Source organism: Nuphar pumila, chromosome 3, assembly GCF_984573655.1.
Source record: "Nuphar pumila chromosome 3, dmNupPumi1.hap1.1, whole genome shotgun sequence".
NCBI lineage: Eukaryota > Viridiplantae > Streptophyta > Magnoliopsida > Nymphaeales > Nymphaeaceae > Nuphar > Nuphar pumila.
This window is the reverse complement of record NC_143251.1, coordinates 48,295,540-48,322,422: the sequence shown is the minus strand read 5'-3', so window position 1 is coordinate 48,322,422 and position 26,883 is coordinate 48,295,540. Positions and strand designations below refer to the sequence as shown.

The window sequence follows — 26,883 nt, the reverse complement described above, 5'->3', positions numbered from 1 at the left end:
AAATCATAATTAGATTATAATAGAATAGAAAACCTTATGGTTGTCATATTTTCTAGTTTGCGACGCTATATGGTATTGGTACAAAAATTAGTGGCATCTATGTCATTGTCTGTACTGTTTTTTATGAGACAGAAAACTGCTAAACTCTCACAATTTATGCATTTAATATTTCCTTATATCACATGGTATTCGCATTGTGCTGGTAAACGGTAGAGTAACAAGGTAATATCTAAAGTAAATTGTATATGCCAGATTAATTTAATGATTAACAGATGTTTTCAGGGAGAAGGAATCCAATACCATTCCCTGCTTGCCTATTCTTTCGACAGGCAACATTCCAAACACTCAATCTTACACATCGAGGAGCGGAATATATACAAATTTGAAGATTAAAGGCAACGAATTAACATTAAGCAACTGCCAAACTATACAGGAGTGTTGCTTTCAGCTTTATTCTTTCAAATGGAGAATAACACGCAAAGTATTATTTACACAGCAGAGAAATTGGGGAACAATGTGCTTGCATCATACTCCCCAGAAATTAATTGTAGAAACCACATCCATAAAAGTGGAAAGGATAAAATGAAAGATAAACCCTCACAGATCTGATCTATCTTCAAGTGCAGTCCCCTTGCAGATGGGGCAGACATTCTTCACCAGCAGCCACTGCTTGATGCAGTCAAGATGGTAATCATGCCCACAGTCCAGCGTTCCAAGCTCATCTTTGTTATCATACTCTTTCTGCACATAACATAGCCTGGAAGTTCAGAACCGGATACAAATGAAAGACGGCACACTCATCAAATAACGACAGCCAATCAGCAGTTCTAAGACCAGATTAAACCCTTCACTGCTTGTTTGTGGTTCACTAGCTCCGTGAGATGCAAACAGTAAAAAGAAAACAGATCTTTGTGTAGGTTCAGATAGGGAACTAGGCTAACCTGGCAAATTATGCAGCGCTCATCCACTTCCAACTTTTCTTTGACCTCGTCCGAGGTAACATACATTTTCTGCTTTAGACGCCTATAAATGATCTCTTCAGATAACCCAGTACTGACATCACCAATGTGCTCCTCAAGAGCTAGCAGTTCCTGCGCCAAGAGAGCTCTTAAGAATTCCATAAAGAAAAGAGGGGGGGGGGGGGTGTTCAACAAAGTCAAATAAGGAAAAAAGTTCTCTTACCTCATAACTCATGTTATCTATGTCCAAGCGCATGTCCCTATGATGATCAACAAAGTTGTCAGATCCATGATAGGAGGAACGGTCCAGCATCATTACACCCTGAGTGAAATAACCTCTCAGTCTTCTCTAGTCTTGTAACAAATGGCGAAAACAATTTTGTTGGAAGCAAAAAAAATTACACTACCATGTTTGGTTCATGTAACTGCAATAACATCCATGGAGTCTAGAATATCGTTTTGATGCATAGCATCCATTTCCACATAAAAAGAGGGATATGTTTCCTAAGAATCCACTTACCTCATATTTTGCAGAATTGGAATCTATATTCTCTATAGGACATGACATGCATTTCATGGCATAATCATAAGAAAAATCCACCATGTATAGATTCTATTCAATTAGGGGCATGTCTTCCCATGCAAGGTTCCACAGATTCACCATTCAGCAGATACAATCAATAGAATGCAGGAATTTCACCAACCTCAGAAAACAACCTAGCATTTTCATTTGTCTGATCAATTATTTGTCCAGATCTCCCAAAAGAAATCCTACTAGTCATCCGATGCAATCTATTACTGCTGCGCTCACCGACAGAGGATAATTGTATTGGAAATCTGGAAGTTGACACATAGGGTTCCTCTCCAGATCGTGAACCGTCTGGCATTGCATTTGCACCAGTTCCTGCATGCTGAATGAATTGATAGCTTGAAACTGGCCTTTGAGCGAGCACAGGCCCTTGCAAGAATCCCCTATGTCTGCTTCTGGTGGATTCGATTGTCCTGTTAAAAACATAATCAGGCTCGTTTATCTCTGCAGCATGACTACCATTACTCGATATGGCAGGAAGAACGTGCACTTCACGATTTAAGCTAATGTTATCTGCAGATATGCAAAACACATACTTGTAATGAGATTAGAAACAAAGGGAAAAAAGAAACAACTAGCAGATCACAGTGATCATGAAGCTAACCAGGAACTGATATCCTCCGATAGGGACCAGGAGTCTGGTTCAAGCCTCGCATTGTTGCAGTCATACCAATATTACCATAATCTCCACCAGCTAGCTGGTCCAGAGGACGCCCTGCCGAATAAAAGTGGTGCCTAGAGCTACCTGATAAGTTCTCAAGACTAAAGTCTGGATACAGCGATCCAGCAGATCGCCTTCTCACGTTCCTGTCACCAGAAATTGAAAGAGCTCCGTCTCTATAAGCAGCATCCCATGGACCATATTGGAACCAAGATGTTGACTCCTCCCAGGGTTGGGTACGAACATAAATAGGGAGCAACGAGGAATCGCCATGAGATTGATATCCCATTGTGTTGCCTGTCTCATGGACAAGACTGACTGAGCTCTTTCTTTTGAATGGCCTCCTTCCATTGTTCATCACATGACTGTTGTGATACTCACTCAAATGAATACCATAAGCATTAGTAGAAAAGGGTGCTTGAAGGTAAACTTGTAAAAATGGATTGCTCCCTCTCATTGATAGAGGTAATAAAGGGACACATGGCACCCCAGCCCTGTAGCCTGGTAATTCAGGATTGGAACTTATTATAGGAAGATGATAAGAACCCAAAGACGGACTTGATCCAAGAAAGGGGTTCCAACCAGCAGTCTCATTAACAGGATTGCTAGAGCTACCTGCAACACTATCATATGAACAATTCAGATACCATGACACAAAGTAATGGAGAAAATGTCCATTGGGTTGGATCTGGATCAGGGAGCAACAATACCTGGAAAAATGTGGGACTGCGGATGCAGATGACTAATACTTGGGCAAAGGTCCATCTCCATGGCACGAGGATCATGCAAGAAGGTTCTATACTCCATCCTCAATAGCCACTGCTGTTGAAAGGGACAACAATATACTTTGTTAGGTGCGAAACTAATACTACTTATAACATTAAACATTCTACTACATAACCAACAATTCAAAGCGCTGTTGATCAATCAACAGAATTTCCTTGAAAGACATCATGGCTACTCTTGTAGTTGTTTTTGCTCCTAAGAGTTTGGTCCATCAACTCTGAATATTGGCTTATATTTCTCTCCAGTGCCTAATGGCCCTAATCCAACTCATTCAAACGAAAGAGTTGGTAGAGAAAATACAAGCACTTTTCTCTAGAACACCCAGAGATTCATGAGGTCAGCAGCATATCTCCGTCTACCACTAACTCCATTAAAAAAGAATCAAAGATCTATATCTTTGGGATTAACTAGAATTTGAAGTCTGGAGGAGCAGGGCATGTCACCAAAAATCAAAACATAAGCGCTATTCAAACAGACTAGGCGCATAGCAGGCACTGGTACAAGAGAAACTAAAGGATTTAACAATGATGGGGAGATCCACAAAGCATTTGTATGTACCACAGGTGGGCAAGGTGGGAAAACATGAGGCATGGTAAGGCCCTGATCAATATTGGTTTCTCCACACAGGAAGGAATGCTATGCGCTGTTCAATGCACAAGAAATATAACATTCTGAAACAAGAAGCCACCATCATCCCACAAATTGTGCTAAAAGCATAAAATAATCAGACACCCGAATAAACATAAGAATATAAAATTACATGTGTCTCAAGAGCAGGGGGCGACTATGTAAAACTCTTTTGCTAAAGTTTTTGTTTTCACCCCTCCTCTTTCTGGGGATGTCTTCTATGTAATGAGATATCTCCAAGAGTACAAAAATACAACGCCACTAATAGGCAAAATACATAAGCCACTAAGGGCTCACACAAAGGCACTGGTGTACACAATCACAATCCACAAAGGGCACAAGAAAACACAGAAAATAAGATTTTATTAAGAATAAAATGCTCAACAGAAACGTAGGAAAAGAGAATAATAACCTATATATATATATATATATATATATATATATATAGAGAGAGAGAGAGAGAGAGAGAGAGAGAGAGAGAGAAGGAGAAGGCAAAGAAAGAGCTCAACTAGCTGTTAGGCTAGTCTAACAGCTAGATGAGCTAGTCGTTAGCTAGCCCAACTTCTAGAACCAAAAGACAAAAAAGCCTCTAATGGGCATAACTAAAATACAAAAACAATCTACAATTCTATTCTACATCATAAAAACTAACACCACAATTAAATCAACCTAAATATATTATAGAAACAATAAAAAATAAGTAAAGCAGAAAAAAAGTAAATTATATAGTATACTAACAAAAGAGGCAAACAATGGATAATTACATACCAAAAGTATATCCTACACAATGTATATGACGATACGGTAATGGATCCTAATAATTTTCTGCTTCATCATCAAATGCATCATAAGAAAGAAGACTGGGCTCAGATAAATCCATGTTTGTAATGTTGAAATCATGCTCTCCCTCTAAGTCACACTCTTCTGGGTTTACATCCCAAAATTTGGATGATCTATGTCTGCATTATAAACCCAATTTGAAAATGTTAAATATAAGTATATTTAAATAAAAAAACTATAAAATAGTCAAATAACTAAGAGAGCAATTAATACCTATATTCATCATTGGTTCGCGAAAGTAGTCGAAGATTAAAATGAACATATATTAAATCCTCTGCATGCTTGTTAGTGAGTTTGTTTCTCTTCATATTATGAATTTGAGAATATGTGCTCCAATTTCTTTAACAACAGGATGAACTAGCAGGCTAAAATAGCAATCTCAATGCAAGACGTTGGAAAAGAGGTGTTTCTAATCCAAATGTTGACCACCATGTGATAGGATCTATATTCTCCTCCTCTCTCGCTAGTGATGCATGTCTATATAATCTCGAAGATGCAAATTTTTTAAACTCTTGTGACTTGATTTAGAATATGTGATTCTGGATAAAGTATTGTCATACACATATTTCTATGCCTTGATAGCTCTTAGTCTACACGACCAATATCCTGCAAATCTTTTACATAATATTTTAGATTAAGAGAATGTGCCATGCAATGCAAAGGAGTGTTGTTCTTATCCCATCTTGTGATTAAAATTGAATATGGTTAAAAAAATTCGAATCATCTAATGCAGGATTTTTTCCTTCATGCTTGAAAACTACAACTTGTATTTTTTCAATCATATTATCCTACATTTCATAAACTTTGTGAAGAATAGGCTTATCCATATCAACTTTTATCAATAATTTTCAAATAGGTTACATAAATTGAAGTATAAGACTTTGTCCCAAAACTCATCATCAACAATGAATTTCTTAATTTCTTGAAACTTGACAACATCATCAGTACAATAGAATGTCCAATTCTCATCAGTCACCATGTTAACCAAAGCATTCTTCACTTCCTTAATCCTCTTCACCATCACAATAATGGACGCAAAACGTGTTTTAGCGATCTTCAACAATTTCAGGTCAGAATGCAATATTAAATATAACATTAGCATGATGGTGGTTGACAACAAAATTTCCAATGCTTTTGATATTTTTTTCTAATTCTTCAATCCATGAATATAGAGCATATGCTGGTGATTTTTTTTCTTCTTTAGGGTTGCAGATGCTCTTGAGGGCTAGATTCAAGCTGTGTGCTATACAGGGAGTCCAAAAAATATGAGAATACTCACTCTCCAAACTCAATGCTGCACTTTTACAAACTAGAGTGTTGTCTGTGATGATTTGTACTATTTTTTTATCACCCACTTCTTTTATTACTTCTATAAACAACCCCTTCAAATACTCTGCATTTTTATATTGCCCAGATGCATCAATTGCTTTCAATAATACTAGGCACTAAGTGAAAAAGCAATGAAATTAATTACTGGACGCCTTTAAATATCTACCCACCCATTAGAAACAATGAAAACTTCATTTTGTTCTCATGAATATTTTTTAATTTCTAGTAATCTCTCAACATTTGCCCTCTCTTTTGCAAGAAGTGTAGTTAGTAGTTTTTCTGAGCTTGAAGGTACATAGTCACTCAAATTATAATTTGCCAAAGAAGCAATTAAATCCTTCTAATAAGGATTTCTAACTGCATTAAATGGGAGTGAACTAGAATAAAAATACCTCCCTACTTTTCTATCGATCTTCTCCCTTCTATATGTATTGAATGATGCTTGTATCATTCATCTTCCTCTACCTCCTACATCCACTTTTCTTTTCTTTTTTTTTTAGCATATTGTTGGTGGCTTAAAAATGGTACACTAACTGCACAAGAATCATTTATTGTTTTTCTCTTCTCATATTTATCTTGTATTGTCTTCGCATTGCCTCATCAACTCTTCTACATCTTAAAATGCCATGTCCTAGTATCTTCAATAAATGAGCCTTAACCCATGTCACATAGGTGCGGGTGTAGGTACGGGTGCGGATGCAGTGGTGCGACACTTTAAAAAAAACTTGGGTGCGGGGGTGCGGAAAGGATATATATATATATATATATTTTAATATTTTTAAGTTAACACTGTGTATTTGTGTGCATTTATGTATTTATATATATAATATAGATAAAAATGGACTTGATTAGGGTTAACTGAATCTACTTTTGGATAGAAATGGACTTCAGTGTGATTGACTTCACCTAACATAAAGGAAGTTGTGTCCAAGTGTCGCACCTGCCTGGGTGCGGGTGTGGTGCCCTGTTAGAAGAGTCTGTGTGACATAGGCCTTAACTCTTGTATAAAACCCAACAAAATCTCTTTAACAAAGCTTGTATCAAAATCTCTTGTTTCCACCACGTCCTCCGGCTTTTACAAGCTTATCTATATGTACCCATAGTGGCCCTCCATCATCACATGTTGCAGCTAAAGAACTTGAATCAACATTCCCACTACAACTACCAGTAACACTAGCAGCAGAACTTATATGTGGGGATGAGGATGACGCAAGTCCTTTCCTTTTATCCATCATTTTTGTCTTGAAAACGAAAAAAATGTTATATTAAAATCAATTATGCACACAATCAAGATTGAAAACATTGAGTGCAAGGTCAATAACATGTACAATAGTAGACTAGTAGTAGTACCATACGTATAAATAAATACCTAAAGGTACGAGAAAAATATATAACAATAACATTAATGCAACTTGATCTATCTAAGTATTTAACTAGTAACAAAATTTTAACAAATTTTAGGCAGTAGAGTAATATGTTACTAAAATTTTAACTAGTAACAATAACAAATGTTAAAAGTATCTAAGTATTTAACAATAACAATAGTAGACTAGTAGTAAGTTAGTAATAAAAATACGAGCATTCAACCAAATTTTAAGTAACAAAATTAGTAATAACAATCAAATTACCCAACATTAAGTCATCAATAAGTAATACACATCATAAGCAACCATATGTCAGGAAAAACTCGATTTGGCTTGGCTGGGCTTGTGAAAACTCAATTCGGCCAGAATGTTTTGCAAAATGGCTGCTTAAAGCAGCAAAAAAAAATTTGACAGACCCAAATACGGGCCATACGATTAGGATTCCAACTTGCAACGTCCCATCAGACATATTATGTATAATATATCTATGTATATTATGTATAATGTTTATATTACATAGTTTTTACACGTAAAAACTCTTAAAAGATAGATTTTTAAGAAAACGAGCCAGCCAAACTGAGTTTTCCCTAAAATAGGTAAATATTTTTTTCAAAAATGGGCAACAATGGTGTTTAGCCGAGATTGAGAGAGAGAGAGGTACAAAGTAAGGGGGAAAGAGATTGAGTTGAGAGAGAGAGGCACGAAAAAGGGGAACAATATAGAGAGAGGTAGCCGAGAGATTGAGAGACGAGTGGAGAGAGAGATTGAAGGAGAGAATGAGAGAGAGAGAGAATGCGTACCTTGGATATGGAGAGGAAGCGTCGCGCTCGCCGGACGATAGCAGCTGGTAGGCGTCACCGACGTCAACGTATCGCAGCTCAGGATCGCAGCGTCGGGGTCGGGAGACAGAGAAAAACTATTTTGCCCTAATCCTCAAGCCCATTTCATCAGGCGAATTGTTTTTTTTAAGTCCAAAATTTGGACATATATGATCCTAGGTGTGTTGACTGCACCCAAAGTCGGGTTGACCGCATCAGGTGCCGCACCCACACGCGCACCTGCATCGCGTCTCATCGATGCGTGTAAGACCCATGTGATTCAAAAAAAAACTCGGACCTGGGTCGGATCCAGATCCGACCCGGATCCATAATACCCATTAGGGTTATACGAATGCGACGCAGGGACGAGGGCCTTTTAAACCCTCTGCGCCGCTTTCCCCTTCCCCTTGAGGGTCTCCCGAATCTCCCCCCTCTGTGCTCTTTAATAATCGTGCAGAGGGGAGGGAGGGCTCTCAACCTGCGCCCTCCCTGCTCCCACTTCCTGTGACCTCCCCTCTCTGTAAACCCTAGCGATCCAGACGTCGCCTCTCTGTTTTCTGTAGGCAGGGGCACGCCCCTGCCACCTCTCTGTTTGTGGCAGGCAGGGAATCGCCCCCTGTCGCCTCGATTTTTGGTAGGCAGGAGCTCGCCCCTGCTGCCTCTCAGTTCTCGGCAGACAGGGGATCACCCCCTATCGCTTCTGTAATTTCAGCAGGCAGGGGTTCGCCCCCTGCTGCCTCTCAGTTCTCGGCAGGCAGGGGATCGCCCCCTATCGCTTCTGTAATTTCAGCAGGCAGGGGCACGCCCCTGCCGCCTCCCTTTTTTCGGTTGTCAGGTAAGGGCAATGCCCCTGCCTGATTTCCCTTTTCGGTAGGACCAAATGTTCTTCACTTGTGGGTAGGAGCTGATAGTGCACGTCACCGTGTGTTGGGACGTTGCAAGTTCAAAACCCTAAGGTATGTTGTATTTTGGGTTGGGGTCAATACTTCCTGTATGTTAATAATCACGTTTGTTTGTTTGCAATTCACATGACAGATCTTGCTCGTGCCTGTGTCCTACTTCGCCTACAGTCGTACGCACGCGCGACGACGCAACCTCCCGAGGTAGGGAAAAGACAAAGAGAGAAAGAGAGGAAGAAAGGAGGAAGATGGTTCCTCTTCTCCAACAACCCTTGTTCCACCATCATTCTTCTCTATTTTTCGATTTTGATCAAAGGTACGGGTCTCTTCTTTTGACATAAGTGAGAAATCGAATACCGATTCGATTCTCATGTTATACCATGATCAAAAACCATGGTAAAAGAGTAGATCTATGTGATCACTCTAAGATATACGAAAGAAGATCTATGGATCCCTTTCCATGCATGCATTTTTTTACTCTTTTCATCTTTCAAAAATAAAAATTCTGTACATATTTTTTTTTGTGCTAGAACATAATTTTTAAGTAATGCATATGCATCCGTTTAATGCCTAGTTCTCGTGGGAATCGATTCCTATGGGTGAATCATGTCACGGACTGAATAAATGCATGAAACTATATGTTGAAATCATGGTGTATGCATGGTATTTTTCAGAAAAAAAAAGTGTAATGATGTGCTTGCTGAAAACATTGAATACATATGCATTGTGGAATAAGCATACACAAGTGACTTAGTGTTCCTGCTAGAACTTTTGCTAAGTATGGTGGACTTAATCTGATGAATGAAGTTCTTCTTATGCTTAGTTTGAATTTAGCATGTTTGGATATGAATGCATGCCTGTTAATATGTTATTGCAAACTTTGTTTTGGTACAGGTGCATACATGATATGAATGGGTGCAGCCCTGAAATTCAATTTCTAGATCCGGGTTATGTTCACGTGTGTGGATGTTAACACATGTTATGAATGAAAATTTTCATATCCCTACATTTATGAGACATGTTTAATTATCGTGCATTTATGGATTGGTTTCAAGTGCATGTGCATACATGAAATTGATGTGTGTTTAGCATGTACAATCCTGCATAAATGTTCTTATGTACTTATGAATCATGAATGAATGCATGTGTTAAGTCATTACATGAAAACAATTTCACATGGATGGTGAATACTGTTAAAATAGAACATGCGTATGGGTCTGGATTCCAGATCCATACGCACGTTAATACGCATGTTCTATTTTAAATGTTAACGTGCGTAGGGTTTTCATTAATGGCATTTATGTAATATAGCCATTGTATTTTGTTTATATGTAATGTTTAGGGCTCGGTGGCTGTGTTGTTGAAACATTCTGAGCAGCCCTAGCTTTTGCGCAGCTCTCTCTCTCTTTCTCTGTCTCTTCTCGTCTCCCTCTTCCTGTTTCTGTTTTTCGTGCAGGATATCAATTACGGCAGCAGCCCCTCAGCCCATTTAACATGGTATCAGAGCAGATTCGTGACTGGCCTTGATCAGACGTGCATTTACAATCTACTTCCTGTGTCGTTCTTTCTTATATTGGGTCATTTTTTTTCATCTAAAATCTTTTATCTGTGTCGTTCTTTCTTGCATCTAAAATCTGCTGTGTCGTTCTTTCTCGTATTGGGTCGTCTTTTCTTGCATCTAAAATCTTTTATCTGTGTCGTTCTTTCTTGCATCTAAAATCTGATTTTGCGAATCTAGACAGCAGGTTCGTGTTCCTATCCAATGTGTGGTATCACGACCCTGAACAGGTAGTTCTCTCTTTTGTCTGCCTTAATCCTTCTTACTATTCTTATTCTTCATTTGTTATTGTTGTTTTTCTGCCATGAATCTGTCTTCACCTTTCTTTATTTCCTGTGACGCAAATCTGGTTTCTTCTTTGCAATCTTGAATATTGTGAGTATGCTATTCTCTGTGTCACAGATTTTATTCTGATTTCTATAGTGAATTGAATCTACCTTCTTTTTTCTTTATTTTCTGGGTCATAATTTGATTTCTTTCTTAAACTTCTTAAATTTGTTTACTAGTTGCTCCACTGTTATGGATTCTTTACTTTTTCTAGCCCCTCTGCAAACTTTTTAAATCAGCTTGTTACAGAAAAACTTACACATAATAATTTCTTGACATGGAAGAGACAGATACTTCCGTTCATACAGAGTCAGGATCTTGATGAACATTTGGATGGCTGTATTCCTGTGCCACCACAACTTATTTTGCAGGAAACCAAGGATGAGCAAGGTGACATAATTATTAAGTTTGTTAAAAATACAGATTATACAGCATGGAGAAAGAGAGATCAGTCTTTGGTTGCTTATATCACGTCAATACTCTCTCAAAAAGTGTTGGCTACTCTTTCAGATGATTGCACTGCGGCAGATCTATGGAGTAAGATGTCTCAAACATACTCTCAGATATCAGAAGCTCGAGTTATGTATTTAAAAAATGAGTTTCAAAATTTGAGAAAAGGCTCAATGACAGTTATGGAATACATAGGCCGCATGAAGAGTATTACTGACCAATTGGCCATTATTGGAAGTGCTATTTCAGATAAAGATAAAGTACAACTTCTTAATGGATTGGGCCCTGATTTTGACATGTTTACTACAGCATTGTCCTGTCTTCCCTGCTTGCCTAACTTTGATGACCTTCAGGTGAAGCTTCTTCAACATGAGATGAGTATGAGACAACGGGCGGAAGGAAATGAATCAGCTCGTTCTCACTCAGTTTTGGCTATGGACACTTCTGTAGGTCTTGGACAAGGAAATGAAGGATATCAAGGAGGCCGAGGCCGAGGATGTTTTGGGCAAGGAGGTCGTGGTATCTTGCCTACACCTAATATTTTGTGTTTTTAATGCAGGGAATCAAAGGAGAGTGCCCACTTGCTTCCTATGTAACAAAAGAGGACATGTGAAAGCTGACTGTTGGTTTAATCCGCAGAACAGAGGAAAGACAAATAAAATTGAGAATAAGTCAGGCACTGTTGTGGACACGAAAGCGCCATTTACCGATGTGCAACAACTTTTACTATCAGCACTGTCACAGATGACGATCAAGCAAAATGAACAAGGAGAATGGTATGTTGACTCTGGTGCTGCCACTCATATCACGGGTAATGCGGGTAAGTTATCTCACTTATTGCCTTATCTTGAAAGAGGTAGTATAGTTACGGGAGATGGAACTTTTCACTCCATTAGTTATACTGGCAATGCACATATTCCTATGTCGAAATCCTCACTTCACTTGTCTAATGTCCTTCTTGCTCCTAATATTAAAAAGAACATTGTCTCTGTGGCTAAACTTGTTGACGATTTTCATTCTTCAGTCGAATTTACTCCCTCCTCTGTTTATGTTAAGGATCTACAAACGAAGGAGACATTCGCTGAGGGGGAGCGACAAGGAAACATGTACGTCTTCAAGGAGATTCCCTCAGTCCCAGTTCTCCAGTTGGAGCTGTCTAAGCATTCTTCAGTCTCTTCGTCTTCAGAGTCTTTGTCCTTCAGTCCATTAATATTTTTTGATTCATCTTATTGTAATAAGCCACAGTCGCTTGGGACATTGTAGTCGAGGTTTCATTGAAAATCTTGTATCTAATGGTCTTCTTCCAAAGTCAAGTTTATGCTCACTTTCAGAGAATAAAAAATGTTCATCCTGTGAAATCTGCAAAAGTCATGTTCTTCCCTTTCACAATATTAATAAAAGAGCTTCAAAGCCATTTGAGATTATTTGTTCTGATGTTTGGGGACCCGCCCCTATTCCTTCTCTCTTTGATAGTCGTTACTATATTATATTTGTTGATTCTTATTCCCGTTATACTTGGATATATTTCATGAAACATAAATATGAAGTCTTTCAAGTATTTCGAGAATTCAATGGTCAAAACAAAGTTTTTCAGTGATATTGTGCATTTACAATGTGATGGTAGAGGAGAGTATTCATCAAACGAGTTTATTGCTTTTATTCAAGATAAATGAATAAGTCGACGGGTTTATTGCCCTCATACTCCTCAACAAAATGGGGTTGCGGAGAGAAAACACTGGCGTATTGTTGAAAGTGCGATGAGTATGCTACATGACAGCAAGGTGCCCATCAGTCTTTGGACAAAAACCTTTCACACATCTGTTCATATCATAAACCGTCTTCCTATGGCGCTTCTGGATCGAAAATCTCCGTGCTATATTTTATTTGAAAAACATTCTTCCTATGATGAGATACGTGTTTTTGGTTGTGTATACTATGTGCATATTGATTCCTCCATGCAGAATAAGTTTCAGGATAAGGCCGTTAAGTGCATATTTGTTGGGTATGCGGATGAATACAAAGGCTATCGACGCTATGACTCTAATACAAAACATATTAGAACATCCAAGAATGTTGTTTTCGATGAACAGAATTTTCAGATCAATGACTCCAAACGGTTGCCATGTCGAGAAATAGAAGTATATGATCCATGGATGAGTGCGGATCTATCTGCCAATACAGGGGAGACACGTCAGGCGACTTGTTCTTCCTTCAATTTGAGTAGGGAGTCAGGAGACTCACAGATGCATGTCGAGCCATCCTCATTTGAGCCATTTCCAGTTGAGCCACCTTCAGTTGAGCGCTTCGCTGGTCAGGTTTACACTAGAAGGGACAGAAATACAGGGTCGAGGGATGCAGAAGTCGTCTCTAGTGATCCGGTTCCAAGGCCGTCACACATCAGACATCTTATTCAGCGATGGGTAAGTTATGAGGCTTTTTCCCTTGATTTTCAGTTGTTTATGTCCCCGCTCACAAACCAAAATGAACCCACTTGTTTTAATCAAGCTCTTCAATCTCGTCACTGGATTGAGGCTATGAATGAAGAAATGGAAGCCCTTCATGAGTGCCAAACTTGAGAAATAGTACCTCGACCATAGTTGGTTCAAAATGGGTTTATAAAACAAAATATAAGCCCGAAGGAAGTATTGACAGATATAAGGCACGGCTTGTTGCTCGGGGATTCACGCAACATTATGGTGAAGATTACAATAGAACTTTTAGTCCGATAGTCAGAATAGACACAATTCGTGCATCATATCTTTGGCAGTCGACCAAGGATGGAAGCTTAGTCAGATGGATGTTAAAAATGCATTCTTGCATGGGGTTTTAAAGGAGGAAGTATATATGGAACAACCTCCTGGGTATGCCGAGAAAGATCCTACTACCTGGGTGTGCAAGTTAAGAAAGTCTCTATATGGGTTGAAACAGGTGTCTCGCTCTTGGTTTGAAAGTTTTTCCATGCAAATTCAAGGCTATGGTTTTAGAAGATACCCTCTGGATCACTCATTTTTTATTTACCAGAAGTCGGGTACCGTCGTACTTCTTCTTATATATGTTGATGATATTGTGATCACTGGGAATTCAGATAATCATGTGCAAGAAGTAAAGCGGTTTTTGATGAAAGTTTTCAAAATGAAAGATTTGGGAGAGTTGAGATACTTCCTTGGCGTAGAGGTTGACAGACAAAGAGACACATTGACACTCATGCAACAAAAGTACACACTTGACCTTCTTGAAAGGGCCGAGATGACCAATTGCAAACCAGTCACCACATGTATTACATCAAAGGTTGAGCTCTGAAGATGGCCACCTTTGTGTCAATCCTACAACGTATAGAAGTCTTGTACGGATGTTGCAATATTTGACCTTTACCAGACCTGATATAGTTTATGTCGTCAATCAGGTATCGCAGTTTATGCATGCTCCAACAGAAGGTCATATGAAAGCCGTGAAACACATTCTACGTTATTTAAAGGGAACTATAGGAGACGGACTTGTTTATCGCAAGAATAATAACCTACATCAAGGTCATGAACTCATCACTTACACAGATGCAGATTGAGCAGGAGATCCAGATGAGAAACGGTCCGTCTTTGGATATTGTGTGTACATTGGACATAATTTAGTGTCTTGGAGCAGTAGAAAGCAAAAAGCAGTGGCACGATCGAGTACAGAAGCAGAATACAGGTCGATGGTTGTAGGCACAGCAGAAGCTACATGGATTAGACACTTATTAAGTGATCTTGGGGAGACAATTATTCGATCATCTCTTCTATGCGACAATCAAAGCGCAATAAATATTGCATGTAACTCCATTCAGCATAGCAGAACGAAACATATTGAGATTGATCAACATTTTATACGGCAGAAAGTCGAGATGAAAGAGATAGAACTACGTCATGTTTGAACAGAAGACCAAGTAGCAGACTTGTTTACCAAAGGGTTAACAAGACATCAATTCTGGTTGTTAAAAGGCAAATTGTACATGCTCCAAGACCACGTACAACTTGAGGGAGGGTGTTAAAATAGAACATGCGTATGGGTCTGGATTCCAGATCCATACGCACGTTAATACGCACGTTCTATTTTAACATGTTAACGTGCGTAGGGTTTTCATTAATGGCATTTATATAATATAACCATTGTATTTTGTTTATATGTAATGTTTAGGGCTCGGTGGCTGTGTTGTTGAAACATTCTGAGCAGCCCTAGCTTTTGCGCAGCTCTCTCTCTCTCTCTCTTTCTCTGTCTCTTCTCGTTTCCCTCTTCCTGTTTCTGTTTTTCGAGCAGGATATCAATTACGGCAGCAGCCCCTCAGCCCATTTAACAAATACATGCACATTGTTAAATTGGTATGAATGAATATGCATTTGGAATCATGTTGGTATCATTGCATAAATTTCATATTGTTATGATTTTTGCATACGATGCATTGATGTTTGAAATGAATCATCATGGGCCTGGTGGGCCTCGAGCTTTGGTTTGCTCTTCTTTTATGCATTTTAAATGCATCACAAAAATCGTATTTATTTTTATTGCACTATATTGTATTGTTCTATGTGTTTCTATGGGCAGGAGTCCTGTGATGGTTCTTGCAGGGGTAGATGCGAGCTTTGCCTTTGCTTTTGCATGCTAAATTGCAAAACTCAATAATTGGCTTTTAATAAAAAGATAATGAATAAAAACAGTGTAATATAAAAACTCTGTGTGCTTTACTTATTACCCTTGGACCCGATATTGAGGTTCTTTCTCCTGACCACGGCTTTAGGAAGAGTCTGACACTTTACCTAGGGGTGGTGTGTTCGACACAGTTGTTGTTTTGGTATACCAAGAAAGTGACACTTGTGGGCATAGAGAGTTTCTGGTGTCCCGACATTAGATGTGAAGGTCTAATGTTCTGAAGGTGATTCGGTTGAGAGCTAAGTTTAGAACCTAGTAATAAAATAAAACGTGTGTGCTAAGCTACCCTGGGAACCTAACTTGACCTTGAGTAATTTTACTCGTTTGGTGTATCTGCGGGCAACAATAATTAAAAAGAAGAACTTAAATTATATGCATTTAATAGGGCATGCATATGGAAAAGAAAACTCTAAGGAAAGATAATAAAGTGTTCATGCATTGCACATAAATCATGCGCATTTTACTTCTTCCCTTAATTATTACATGTTGGTGGATGCATGATGTTTAAGTTCTAATGCATGCTAAATGTCTTGCTTACTTAAATTGTGACCCTGTTATTTGTTAAATGTTCATTCATGCTTAACAAATGCTCCTTCTTGCATGAATGCTTACTTGAATTATGTAATTGTCATAATTGCATTCATCTAAATTATTGCATGAAATCTTATATGTATTCTTTATGCTCATTTATTTCATTAGAGGGATTCGTACGCTGAATTCTTTGGATTTCTGACACCCTCTATTTGTGGTTTTCGCAGCAGCCGTAGGAGACCAGTGAAGCGACCAGCTTCTGGTAGAGTTACGGGTGTCATGTTTTTGCTGGATAGTTCACCGAGGGACAGCGTGGCTCAGTCTATTTCTTTATTTACTTTTATGTCATTAAAATAACTCTGATATGTCCTTTGCAATTAATGTTAGATACTCTTTCTTTCATTATTAATAAAGAATGACTTGCTATGGTTTGGGATGATAAATGTAAGCTCTATTGTAGTTGGTTGTTTTATCCAATTGGGAGTGGAACTGTAAAGGCCCCGGGTTTCTGGGAAGGTTTCCGCAATGGTTAAAAAAAATCCGCGTTTTCAAGGGGTATGAGTTGGGGTCGTTACAACAGGGGTGCGGCACCTAGTTCGTCGAATCCCCGTGACATAGAAAACAACTATATCAGTACTTGTAGACTTACAAAAAGAGCAATGTCAGTAATAACAAGATATAAATTCAAGATCAATCATGACCTTATTGAATTTATCATACCAAGCTTGTGGAGCTTGTTAAAGCCATATAAGGCCTTGCGAAGACAAAACACTTACCTTTCTTCAATTTCAAAACCCAGACGAGGATCCATATACACTTAACTAAAGTCTCCATTAAGAAAAACATTCTTAGCATCTAATTGACAAATAGGCCACTTTTTGATAAATGTGACAGCTATAAGAGTTTTATCACTAATAATTCTAGCAACAAGAGCAAAGATTTCGTCATAGTCTATCTTCTACTCTTGAGAATAACCTTTGATGACTAACCTAGCCTTGTACCTTTCTAAACTGCCATCACTTTTGGTTTTGACCTTAAAATATCGACCTACATCCTATTGTCTTTTTTCCAAGGATAAAAATACTACATCCCAAGTTTTAGCTTTATAGAAAACATCTAGTTCTACTTTCATGGTTTCTATCTATTGAGGTTGGTCTTTGGCTTCTTTGTAGTTAGATGGTTCACGATAGGAGTGAATGACGATAAGACATGCTTAATAGTTAGGAGAAAAGGGTGCATGGGATATAAACCTATCAGGAGGCCTAAAAACACACTTGTATCGATCTTTTTCAACTTTGGGGCAATCTGATTTAATATGCCCTGCTTATTATAGATAATGTTTGGATTTCTCAAGTTTTGGTCTTTTCCAAGCCTACTAATTCATCATTCATTGCCTTAATCCATTCTTGATGATTTTTAGCCTCATAGTAAGATGTTGGTTCTGTATATGAGTGTATGTCCAATAGACATGATCTATACCTTAGTTCAAAAGAATCATAGAATACAAATCTACTAGGGCCTTTTGAAATTCTTACGGATTTTCTAATATTCAAAGAATCTACATCTTGATTTTGGGAATATCTTTCTAAAGCACATGATGGATGGTCTTCGGTGCGTCGAGTATAGGTTTGTATATCACTATGAGATAGGTCTATATTATTAAGACCCTCATTTGCATTCTCATTTGCATCATGAGTGTCTTCATTTTTACTCTCATGCACATCATGAATATTTTCACACCTTTCATGTTCATTGACAAGGTAAAAAAGAAATGACTAGTCATAACTCTCTTGGATTTTTTCCTTGCTAAAACCATTTTCGTTTTCAAGACAGGTAACATTTCGTGAAACATATAATTTATTTTTTCCAATGTCATAACATCTATATCCCTTTTGATTTTCGACATAGCCTAAAAAAACACAAGAAATTGCTTTTCGAGAAAGTTTGTCATTCTTATTGGTAAGGACAAAAAATTTGCATCCAAAGACTCTTAACCTTTTATGATCGGAAGATGTTTTAAATAATTTTTTAATAAAGAGATATTTTCAATGTTTTTTTAAGGCATTTTGTTTATCAAATAAACTGCCGTAAGGGCGACTTCGACCCAAAAACCTTTTGAAACATTTCTTGACACAAGTGTTGTAGTGGTCTCAATAATATGTTTATGCTTCCTTTCAGCTAGTCCATTTTGTTGAAGAGTGTATGGACAATATTTTTTATAAATAATCCCATATAGACCAAGGTAATTTTTGAACTCTTTTGACACAAATTCTCCCCCAAAATCGGTTCTAAAAATTTGAATATTGGTTTTAAATTGAGCCTTTATATAGCAATGAAATTTTTTAAAACAATCAAACACTTCTGATTTTTGTTTAAGAAAAAATATCCAAGAATGACTACTATAGTCATCCACAAACACAACATAATACGATACACCTCCTTTGGATATAACTAAAGTTGGTCCCCACACATCCGAATGCACTAACTCAAATGAATTTTAGATATAAAATGTCTTGGCCCAAAGGATAAAGACTTCATTTTACCAAGAATGCAATATTTACAAACAAAATCTCTTTCCTTATAACTTGTAAGAAATTGAAACTAGTGTAATTCAGACACACTAGGATGTCTTAGTCCTTTGTGCCAATTTTCTATATCTTTTTTTTCACAAAATTACAAAAAGTATGTTTTGATAACTCAAGATTATCCATTACATAGAGATTTTCTCTTCTATGGCCTCACCCAATCAGCTTCCCGCACTAGAGATCTTGTATTAAACAATCATTAGATAAAAACAAGACTTTGCATCCATGATCCATAACTTGAGAAACAGATAAAAGATTTAAATTTAATTTGGTACTACTCTAATATTTGGTATGTGAAAGATTGGTTATTTAAAAAAAAACCCAAAAGTTTTGATTTTCAAAGATGTTTCATCGTCGGTTAAAACATAAGAATTATTTGGGTTATTATAATATTCAGATAATATGGACTCATATGAAAGAGGCACCGGAGTCAAGGATCCAAGAAGTCTTACCAGGGTCACCACTTGTGGATATGGCTGTGCCCAAGACGGAAGAAGCTTGAGTTTTGAACATTGGTTGTAGTGCCTCGATTTGTTGAGCCAAAGATAGTGAGCCGAAGCATTTGGAGTCATCTATAGGAAAGCTCTTAAAAGAGTGAAGAATATTAGAAGTATTTTAAATGTAAAATACTTCACGAACTTCTACATCTTAGGGGTAATGACATTTTGGCTCAAGAAGAGCCAAATTCATCCTAAAGGAGAGAGAGTGCATTGTAATATTCCCTAATGCTCATCTCTCCTTGAGTCATAGTCCTTACTTTGTTTTGAACATTGCATATGTGAGCAATATCTTTAAGACTATACATGTCTTTAAGATATTTCCATGCATCACTAGCGAAATCAAATTTTGCTAAGCTAGAGCACTTGCGGATGCCCACGCTATTGATGAGCCATCAAATTATCTTGGAATGACCCATCCTCCACTCTTTCTATTTTTTTTCATAATCGAAAATGGCTTTAGACATTTTTTCTCCTTGAAGAGCAACTTCTTTTTCATTCTCAATTTTGGTAAGAATGAGTATAGACGCTTTTTCGGTACCATCAACCAAACCCCATAGACCCTTTTCTCATATTTTGTGCTTTACTATGGATGACCACATCACATAATTGGTATCATTGAGTCGTACGAGAATGGAGACGATTACTTCCCTTTCATTCTCTATTTCTTTACAATATGAAGAAGGGAGAGAGAGTATGAGAGTGTAGAGATAGAGAGAGAAAGAAAGACAATACAAGATTTGTTTGAGATAGTGCGTTTTTCGATGCAACAATCTACGATTCACTGTTTCACTAAACTCATGATCCACCTCTTGATACTATTGGAATAATACTTCAAAAGCACTAAAGCACTGATACCATATAATGAAATTGATTAAATCCAAAAGACGTCACTTATGGACTTGCAAGAACACACTTTAATCAAGAATAGCACTTGATTGAATAAGCCACACCACCCTCACAAAGGTCAAAATATTCTTGTTATTTGCATAGGAAAGCTCTTAAAAGAGTGAAGAATACAAAGGCCGTGAAGGCCTATTTATAATACAAAGATACACAAGGGAGCAGCTCCAACAACCAGTTGGAGCTGCCCCATCAATCCAAAAAAGAAAAAGTACAGAAAATAAAAGAGAAGTAAAAAAGGCTGAAATAAAAAATGTGGTAGTGAAAAGACCAAAATATTAGGGGTATTTCGGTTTATATATATATATATATATTAACAAACCACAGCATAAGCTCCCAAGTAGCTATGCCTCCTAAAATAGGGATAGTTATTGCAATTGCCACAGTTAAGATTAGGGAACACAAAAAAAAACATATAAAAAAAGGTTTCTCATATACGCACAGTGAAGTAAAAGTGGGAACTATCAGACAATATATTGGGATCTTGTGGCCACTCAAAAATAGAATTCCCCTAATATGAACCAAAGATTGCAATAGGTCAAGGGTTGATGATGAAAAGTCAACCAAAATGACATGCGTAGAAGAAACTTGACACTAGCCCAGGTTAGAAAGACCGACCTGCAATTCTGCAAGATAATTATTGACAACAAAGTCAAACCTCATAAAGTGTGTTTCAGAACAAGTTTCCCACAACAGTTAGCTGTTTACTCCACAAACAACAATTTGCAGTGTCATTCCTGTAACTTGGAAACAAGAAGTTAACAATACAACCAGTATATCACAGACAGTGTCCACGCACGCCAAACTTCATTACCTCTCTTAACAGGAACTGCACTGAAGTTCTAACACAAGATTGAATGGTAGTTCCATGATCTATCTGGTGATTCTTTCTTGAACTAAAACAGTGTAACTGTTATTGCAGTAGAATAATATTTTCTGAACTCACCATAGGATAATACTTTTTGAACATCTAATAGCTCAAAATCTGAATCAACCTGAATGAACCATGGAGAAAAGTGGACAGGGTTGATCAAATACATCTAGAATAATGTTACAGCGGTAGAAATAACAACAGTTGATAATTCAATTTGCTAAAAAAGTAATTACCTATTGTTCTATTTCCAAATGTCATTTCATAATGAAATTTTTATTTAACCAAGAGAGTCACAACCAGTGTTATCAAAAATGTGCATTGAGGCGCAAAAGGCGTGCCTTGCATTGAGGCGCAGCCCTCTGCGCCTCAAGGCGCAAGCCTGAGGCATGAGAAGCAATTTTTTTTTTTTTTAAGATTTCTAAGACATAATCAACAAGATTTTTGTAGGTTAATCTCATATATTTTCCAGTTATTTCAGTTATGTAATCAGTTTCTTAGTATATTTTAACTTTTGTTGGTTAATCTCATATATTTTCCAGTTATGTAATCAGTTTTTATATGTTACATAAAGTAACATATAAAAGTAACTTTTATATGTTAATCTCATATTTTTATAATAATCTCATATATTGTAACTTTTGTAGGTTAATCTCATATTTTTATAATAATCTCATATATTGTAATTTTTGTAGGTTAATCTCATATATTTTCCAGTTATTTCAGTTATGTAATCAGTTTCTTAGTATATTTTAACTTTTGTTGGTTAATCTCATATATTTTTCAGTTACGTAATCAGCTTTTAGTTACTTTTATATGTTAATCTCATATTTTTTAGTACTTATTTGAGATTTTCTATTTCTTATTGGTTGTTATTTCATCAATAAAGCATTTCTTTATTTATTTGTATTTTTAGATATTTTTTATACTTTTTTTAAAGTTTTCAAAAAAAAATTTGAGGCTTACGCTTTACGCCTCGCCTCGATTTTTGGTACAGCGCCTCGCTACGCCTCAACGCTTTCACAACACTGGCTCCAACGAACACCTAGATAATATTGATGATCCAAAAACTACTTTAGAAACTTTATATAGCAACTAGAAATGAGAATATTGGATACTAATATGTACAATAGCTAATAAAATAACTTATTCAATCAAGTTTACATTAATATTGATGGTAAAAAATGCAATGTAAATATATAGTGTAAGTTTTATGAAATAGATTTTAAAACAATAAAAACCGACTCGCACGAGTGGTGGAGTCCGGGTCGATCTCAGAGAATGAGAGAAACACTTTGTATTCCACAGAAAACTAATTTACTCTTTATTACCTTGAAAATAAAAATATATGAAAATAACTAACTATTACAATGTATTACCCTCTTGTAGAGGGCTCAAAAATAATAATAAATGGTTTTATTACAGACCCAAATTAATGAATTAAATAACCCTAATCTAAAAGAAAAGAAAAAGGTCTTTGATTGCTTGACCTTGTAGTCCATTTTTATCTTCATTGCTTCCCTATGTGAACCTCAGAGTTATTGTTATGTGATCTTTAAGCTCCTGTACTCTTCTCTACGGTGATAAGGGCTATATACTGAAATGAAAGGAGACCCTGAGGGGCTCAAAGGGGCCTTTTGAGAAGACCTTTTGGGGACCTCAAAGGGCTCTTCAGGGGCTCGTTTGAGGGCTCTTCAAGCGCTCGTTTGAGGGCTCACCGCACGATCAACCGCTTCCCTGCAAAACAAAATCACAAAACGAAAACAAAACACAGAAAAACTAAACAAAAATTCAAGGTTAGTTTAAAGAAAAATCACAAAAACAAGAATATAACTACTAAGAACAAACTAACTACATGTAACAAATATGATCTAACCTGTAACAAACTAAAGCACTAAATAACAAAATAGCAAAACAAACTAACTATCAAGAAACAAATTTGTACCAACTTAACTAAGAACATAAGAAACTAGACTAACCAAAAATCAAGAATTGACTACACCAACTATTAACAAATAACTAATTAACAAGAATAAGAAACAAACTAACAAATTAACTAATTTAATTAATAACTAACTTGCTGGAGCTAACTTCAAAATCTACTAATAACAGCTAGAACACAATAACCATTAACTAAAACTAATTAGACTAACGGCATGAAGACACAAAGACTACCTAACCGATTATGCAAAACTTCAAGATTTAACAAGAATATCAATTAACAACTAACCTATTCTAACTCAGCTGGACGGTATAGATAAAATGTAAAACATGAAACAAGAATAAGAGTTAACCTAACTAATTCATCATGAACAAAAAATAACAAATAGCAAAAACCCCGGCTATTACTAATCTAACACAACTAAATCTATTGGCCAGATAAAAAAAAATCAAAGCTGAATAAAACTAACACACTAACATGAATTAATTTAATTCAAACTAGCTAATAAATTCTGAAAATAACTAAACTACCTACCTTATTCTATCTATTCTAATTAAATAGTTATACATTAAAAGGAACCAAGAAACCGATTTATATTTTAACTAACTATTTTAACCAAAACCTAAACTAATGAATGGCTGATAGAAGTAATAATTAATTATGACAAAGCTGGAAATATAATAAAGAACGTACTATGCTATCTAATATAACTAATTGATAATGAATTAAAATAAATAATAATCAGCAACTAGGTACTAATCAATGACTATGCAAAACAAACATCAAAGAAAAATTTCTGAACTAAAACCAAGTGACGTGAATCAAGTTAAAACTAAAGTAAATAACTGAATCAAAAACTAACATTAAACTATAAAAACTATGATTAATTTAAAACAGCAAAATAATAATTAATAAATTAACTATTCAAGAAAACGCTAATTACACTAAAGGCTAAACCGGCCAATTTATTTTAATCTAATCTAAATTTTAATTAAACTAGTTTATGCCTAAGAAAAGTAACTAATCAATTCTAATAAAAGACAGCACTTGATGTGAATTACATTTAAGAACTAACTATATAAAATAATACGACTATCTAACTCGGCACACAAATTGAGAAAACAGTTACACTAAACTATTTCATATTTTTTTTCTTTTTATATTTTCGGATATTAAAAATAAAACTAATCTAATCTATATGCACTAAATATGCAATGATCAAATAAACTATATGCAATGATATGATATATGCTATGCAGGAACTAAAACTACGAAACTACGGAGAGACGGGAGAGAAGAAACGTACTTTCTGATCCGTTTTTGACGGAGGGGTTGAGAAAAAGAAAGTGGTCTTACCTTTGAGCTGCACGTACCTCCAACGATGGGGACAAGGAGAAGTGGGCGATAGCAGGGATTAGAAGCAAGACAAAACAAGAGGGAAAGGAGGAACCGATGGAAGAACTGACCAAGAGTGAAACAGGAGAAGAAGAGAAGAGGGGGAGGGAGACAGAGGCCTGCGTTTTCTATGAAAGCAAAAACGTGTTCCACTTCTTAAAAAGTCTAATTTATACTCTAAAATTAGGGTGCCACATGATTTTTCTAAAAAGCCAATTAATTTTCAAAAATTTCAAATAAGTACTCTTTTAGAAAAATGTGTTTTAGAAAAAGACACGTCTAAATAAAGTAAACTACCATTTGAAACTCCTAAATTAATTAAACTATGAATAACAAAAAATTCTAAACTAATTAAAACTTTAAAAAATGCAGGGAATAGCTTAAAATATGTGATTTTACCATATTTTCAATTTCAAAGCAGTTTCTCAAAAACACTGATAAGAATGAGTTTTTAATACAAATTTTTACTGGATCATGCATAAAATAGTATGAATAAAATGCAAAATATATGCATGATCAATATATTTCCAACACTTTCTGCATTTAATCTCGTGAATGATGAAAAGTTCCTAAGAGATGGTCAGGTACAACAAGGATAGAAGAAAAGTGTGCTAAATAAAAGAAGTAGCTAAAAGGCTAATTACACTGGTTGATTAAAAAAATGGAATATAAATGATGCCATCATTTCTAGAAAGAAAGTACAGAACAATAAAATTAGGGTTGCAAACGATTCAGATTTTGGATCAGAAAATACACTGGGGAATCGGTTTGGTTCGGATCCAGGACAGCCAAAATTTGCAAAATCACCATTCATATCCAAACCATTTGCAACCGTAATTAAAATGGAATTAACAAATAAGAAAATGTTTCCATGAAAGGACATCTTCAGGTATTATCAGAAATTTCAGAATTAATAAGAAAGAAGCAAATGAAATACCCATGCAATTAACCTTCCCATATGGAGCACAAAAATAAAGAGAAAGGAGAGAGAATTACTTTAAGATCATAACACAACATAACTCACTCTAAATGTTGCTTATCTGGGAAGTAATAGGAGCAGTCATAAGGTGACCTAAAATTGCACCGATACATCGTCCCAATCATTTCCATTATGGTGGTTGTGCTAGGTGGTACTCTTGGAGTTAACAAACAGGGGAGTTGGTGGGCGAGTGTACTTTCAATAAATTGAATATGGAGCAGCCAGCTATAAAGGTCTTTTTTAAAACCTAAAGACAGGAAATGGTTACTGCAGTCATAACTGAAACCATAAGAATAGACTTGGATGACCTTCAAATTTCAAACGTAAATATGACATAAAAGGCATGGATGAGAGAGAGAGAGAGGATGTTCGGCAGTAACAAAACCAATTTATTGAAAAAGCTCTTTCAAACTACTAACTAAATGAGAAAAAATCCATATAAAGAAAGTGAGGGCCCAGTCAATACTTAGAAACTTTTTCATTTACTTACAAAGAATCCTCAATCAGGGATGACCACACTGAAACAAATATAAAAAGAGTCGCATAGAATCCTAGGGATGACCACATAGAAACAAATATAAAAGGAGTCACATACACTAATAGAATCATTCAAAAGCAAACATTATTTTTCAAGAGCAGTACAATAAAATAATCAATTGCCTTGAAGGACACTGACCTTTAAACATTCTTAAAGCCAAAAGTGCAGGAAACTGGGAAAAGTTGACCTGATTTATTTGCAGGTGATTTCACACTGTTCCCTCCCATGGTAGCAGGTCAAAATGTGCTCAACGACTGTCATATACTTTGTATCTATGTCACACAGACACTCCATTTTGACTCCCATTCTGTATCCCTTTACACACAAGTCATATTGAGAACATAAAAATGGCTATATCCCTGTATACTCAGCCATATTCATGTGACATAGCTTGGTATAATCACTTATGAGTTATGGGCAGTGGGTAGAGGTGGCTTGAAGACCATAGTGTGACCACTGACCAAGGTAGCTTAACTCAGTAATTCACACATCTTACCACCCCTGAAACTCCACTACCTAGCATAAACATCTGTTTTAGTATATGTACCAAGGATACAATATAAAATCTTAATCCTTAATCCTAATCTCAGGTTGCTGGTAGCACACTCTACAACCTGAGGTCAAGGTCCAGTAAGTGTACTTCATCCACTCCAAGTTAGTCAGGATACCTCATATACCAAGCAAATAGAAACTATGGTTGCACTAAGAAAAACAACAAGATTCCACATGTCAACCGTATTGAAGGTTCAACTCCG

At 36.4% G+C, this 26,883-nt stretch overlaps 1 protein-coding gene across 8 annotated transcripts in view; it reads right to left on the bottom strand.

Moving 5' to 3' along the window:
• Window positions 1-381: 381 nt before the first annotated feature.
• Window positions 382-26,883, bottom strand: part of LOC149842842 (putative E3 ubiquitin-protein ligase ZFP1) — a 71,213-nt gene continuing 44,711 nt past the window's right edge. For 2 of the 8 annotated variants that reach the window (XM_089999480.1, XM_089999482.1), the window contains 6 exons: window positions 2,920-3,031; window positions 2,153-2,824; window positions 1,664-2,061; window positions 1,183-1,281; window positions 942-1,091; window positions 382-741 (listed from right to left, as the gene is read on the bottom strand). In XM_089999480.1, coding sequence (XP_089855606.1) covers window positions 598-741; window positions 942-1,091; window positions 1,183-1,281; window positions 1,664-2,061; window positions 2,153-2,824; window positions 2,920-3,016 — 1,560 coding nt within the window. In that variant the 5' untranslated portion in view covers window positions 3,017-3,031 and the 3' untranslated portion in view covers window positions 382-597. Of the gene's footprint in view, window positions 742-941; window positions 1,092-1,182; window positions 1,282-1,663; window positions 2,062-2,152; window positions 2,833-2,919; window positions 3,954-22,240; window positions 22,293-25,607; window positions 25,838-26,883 lie in introns of those variants that run through there. The other 6 variants (XM_089999481.1, XM_089999483.1, XM_089999479.1 and 3 more) reach the window with 5 other exon arrangements.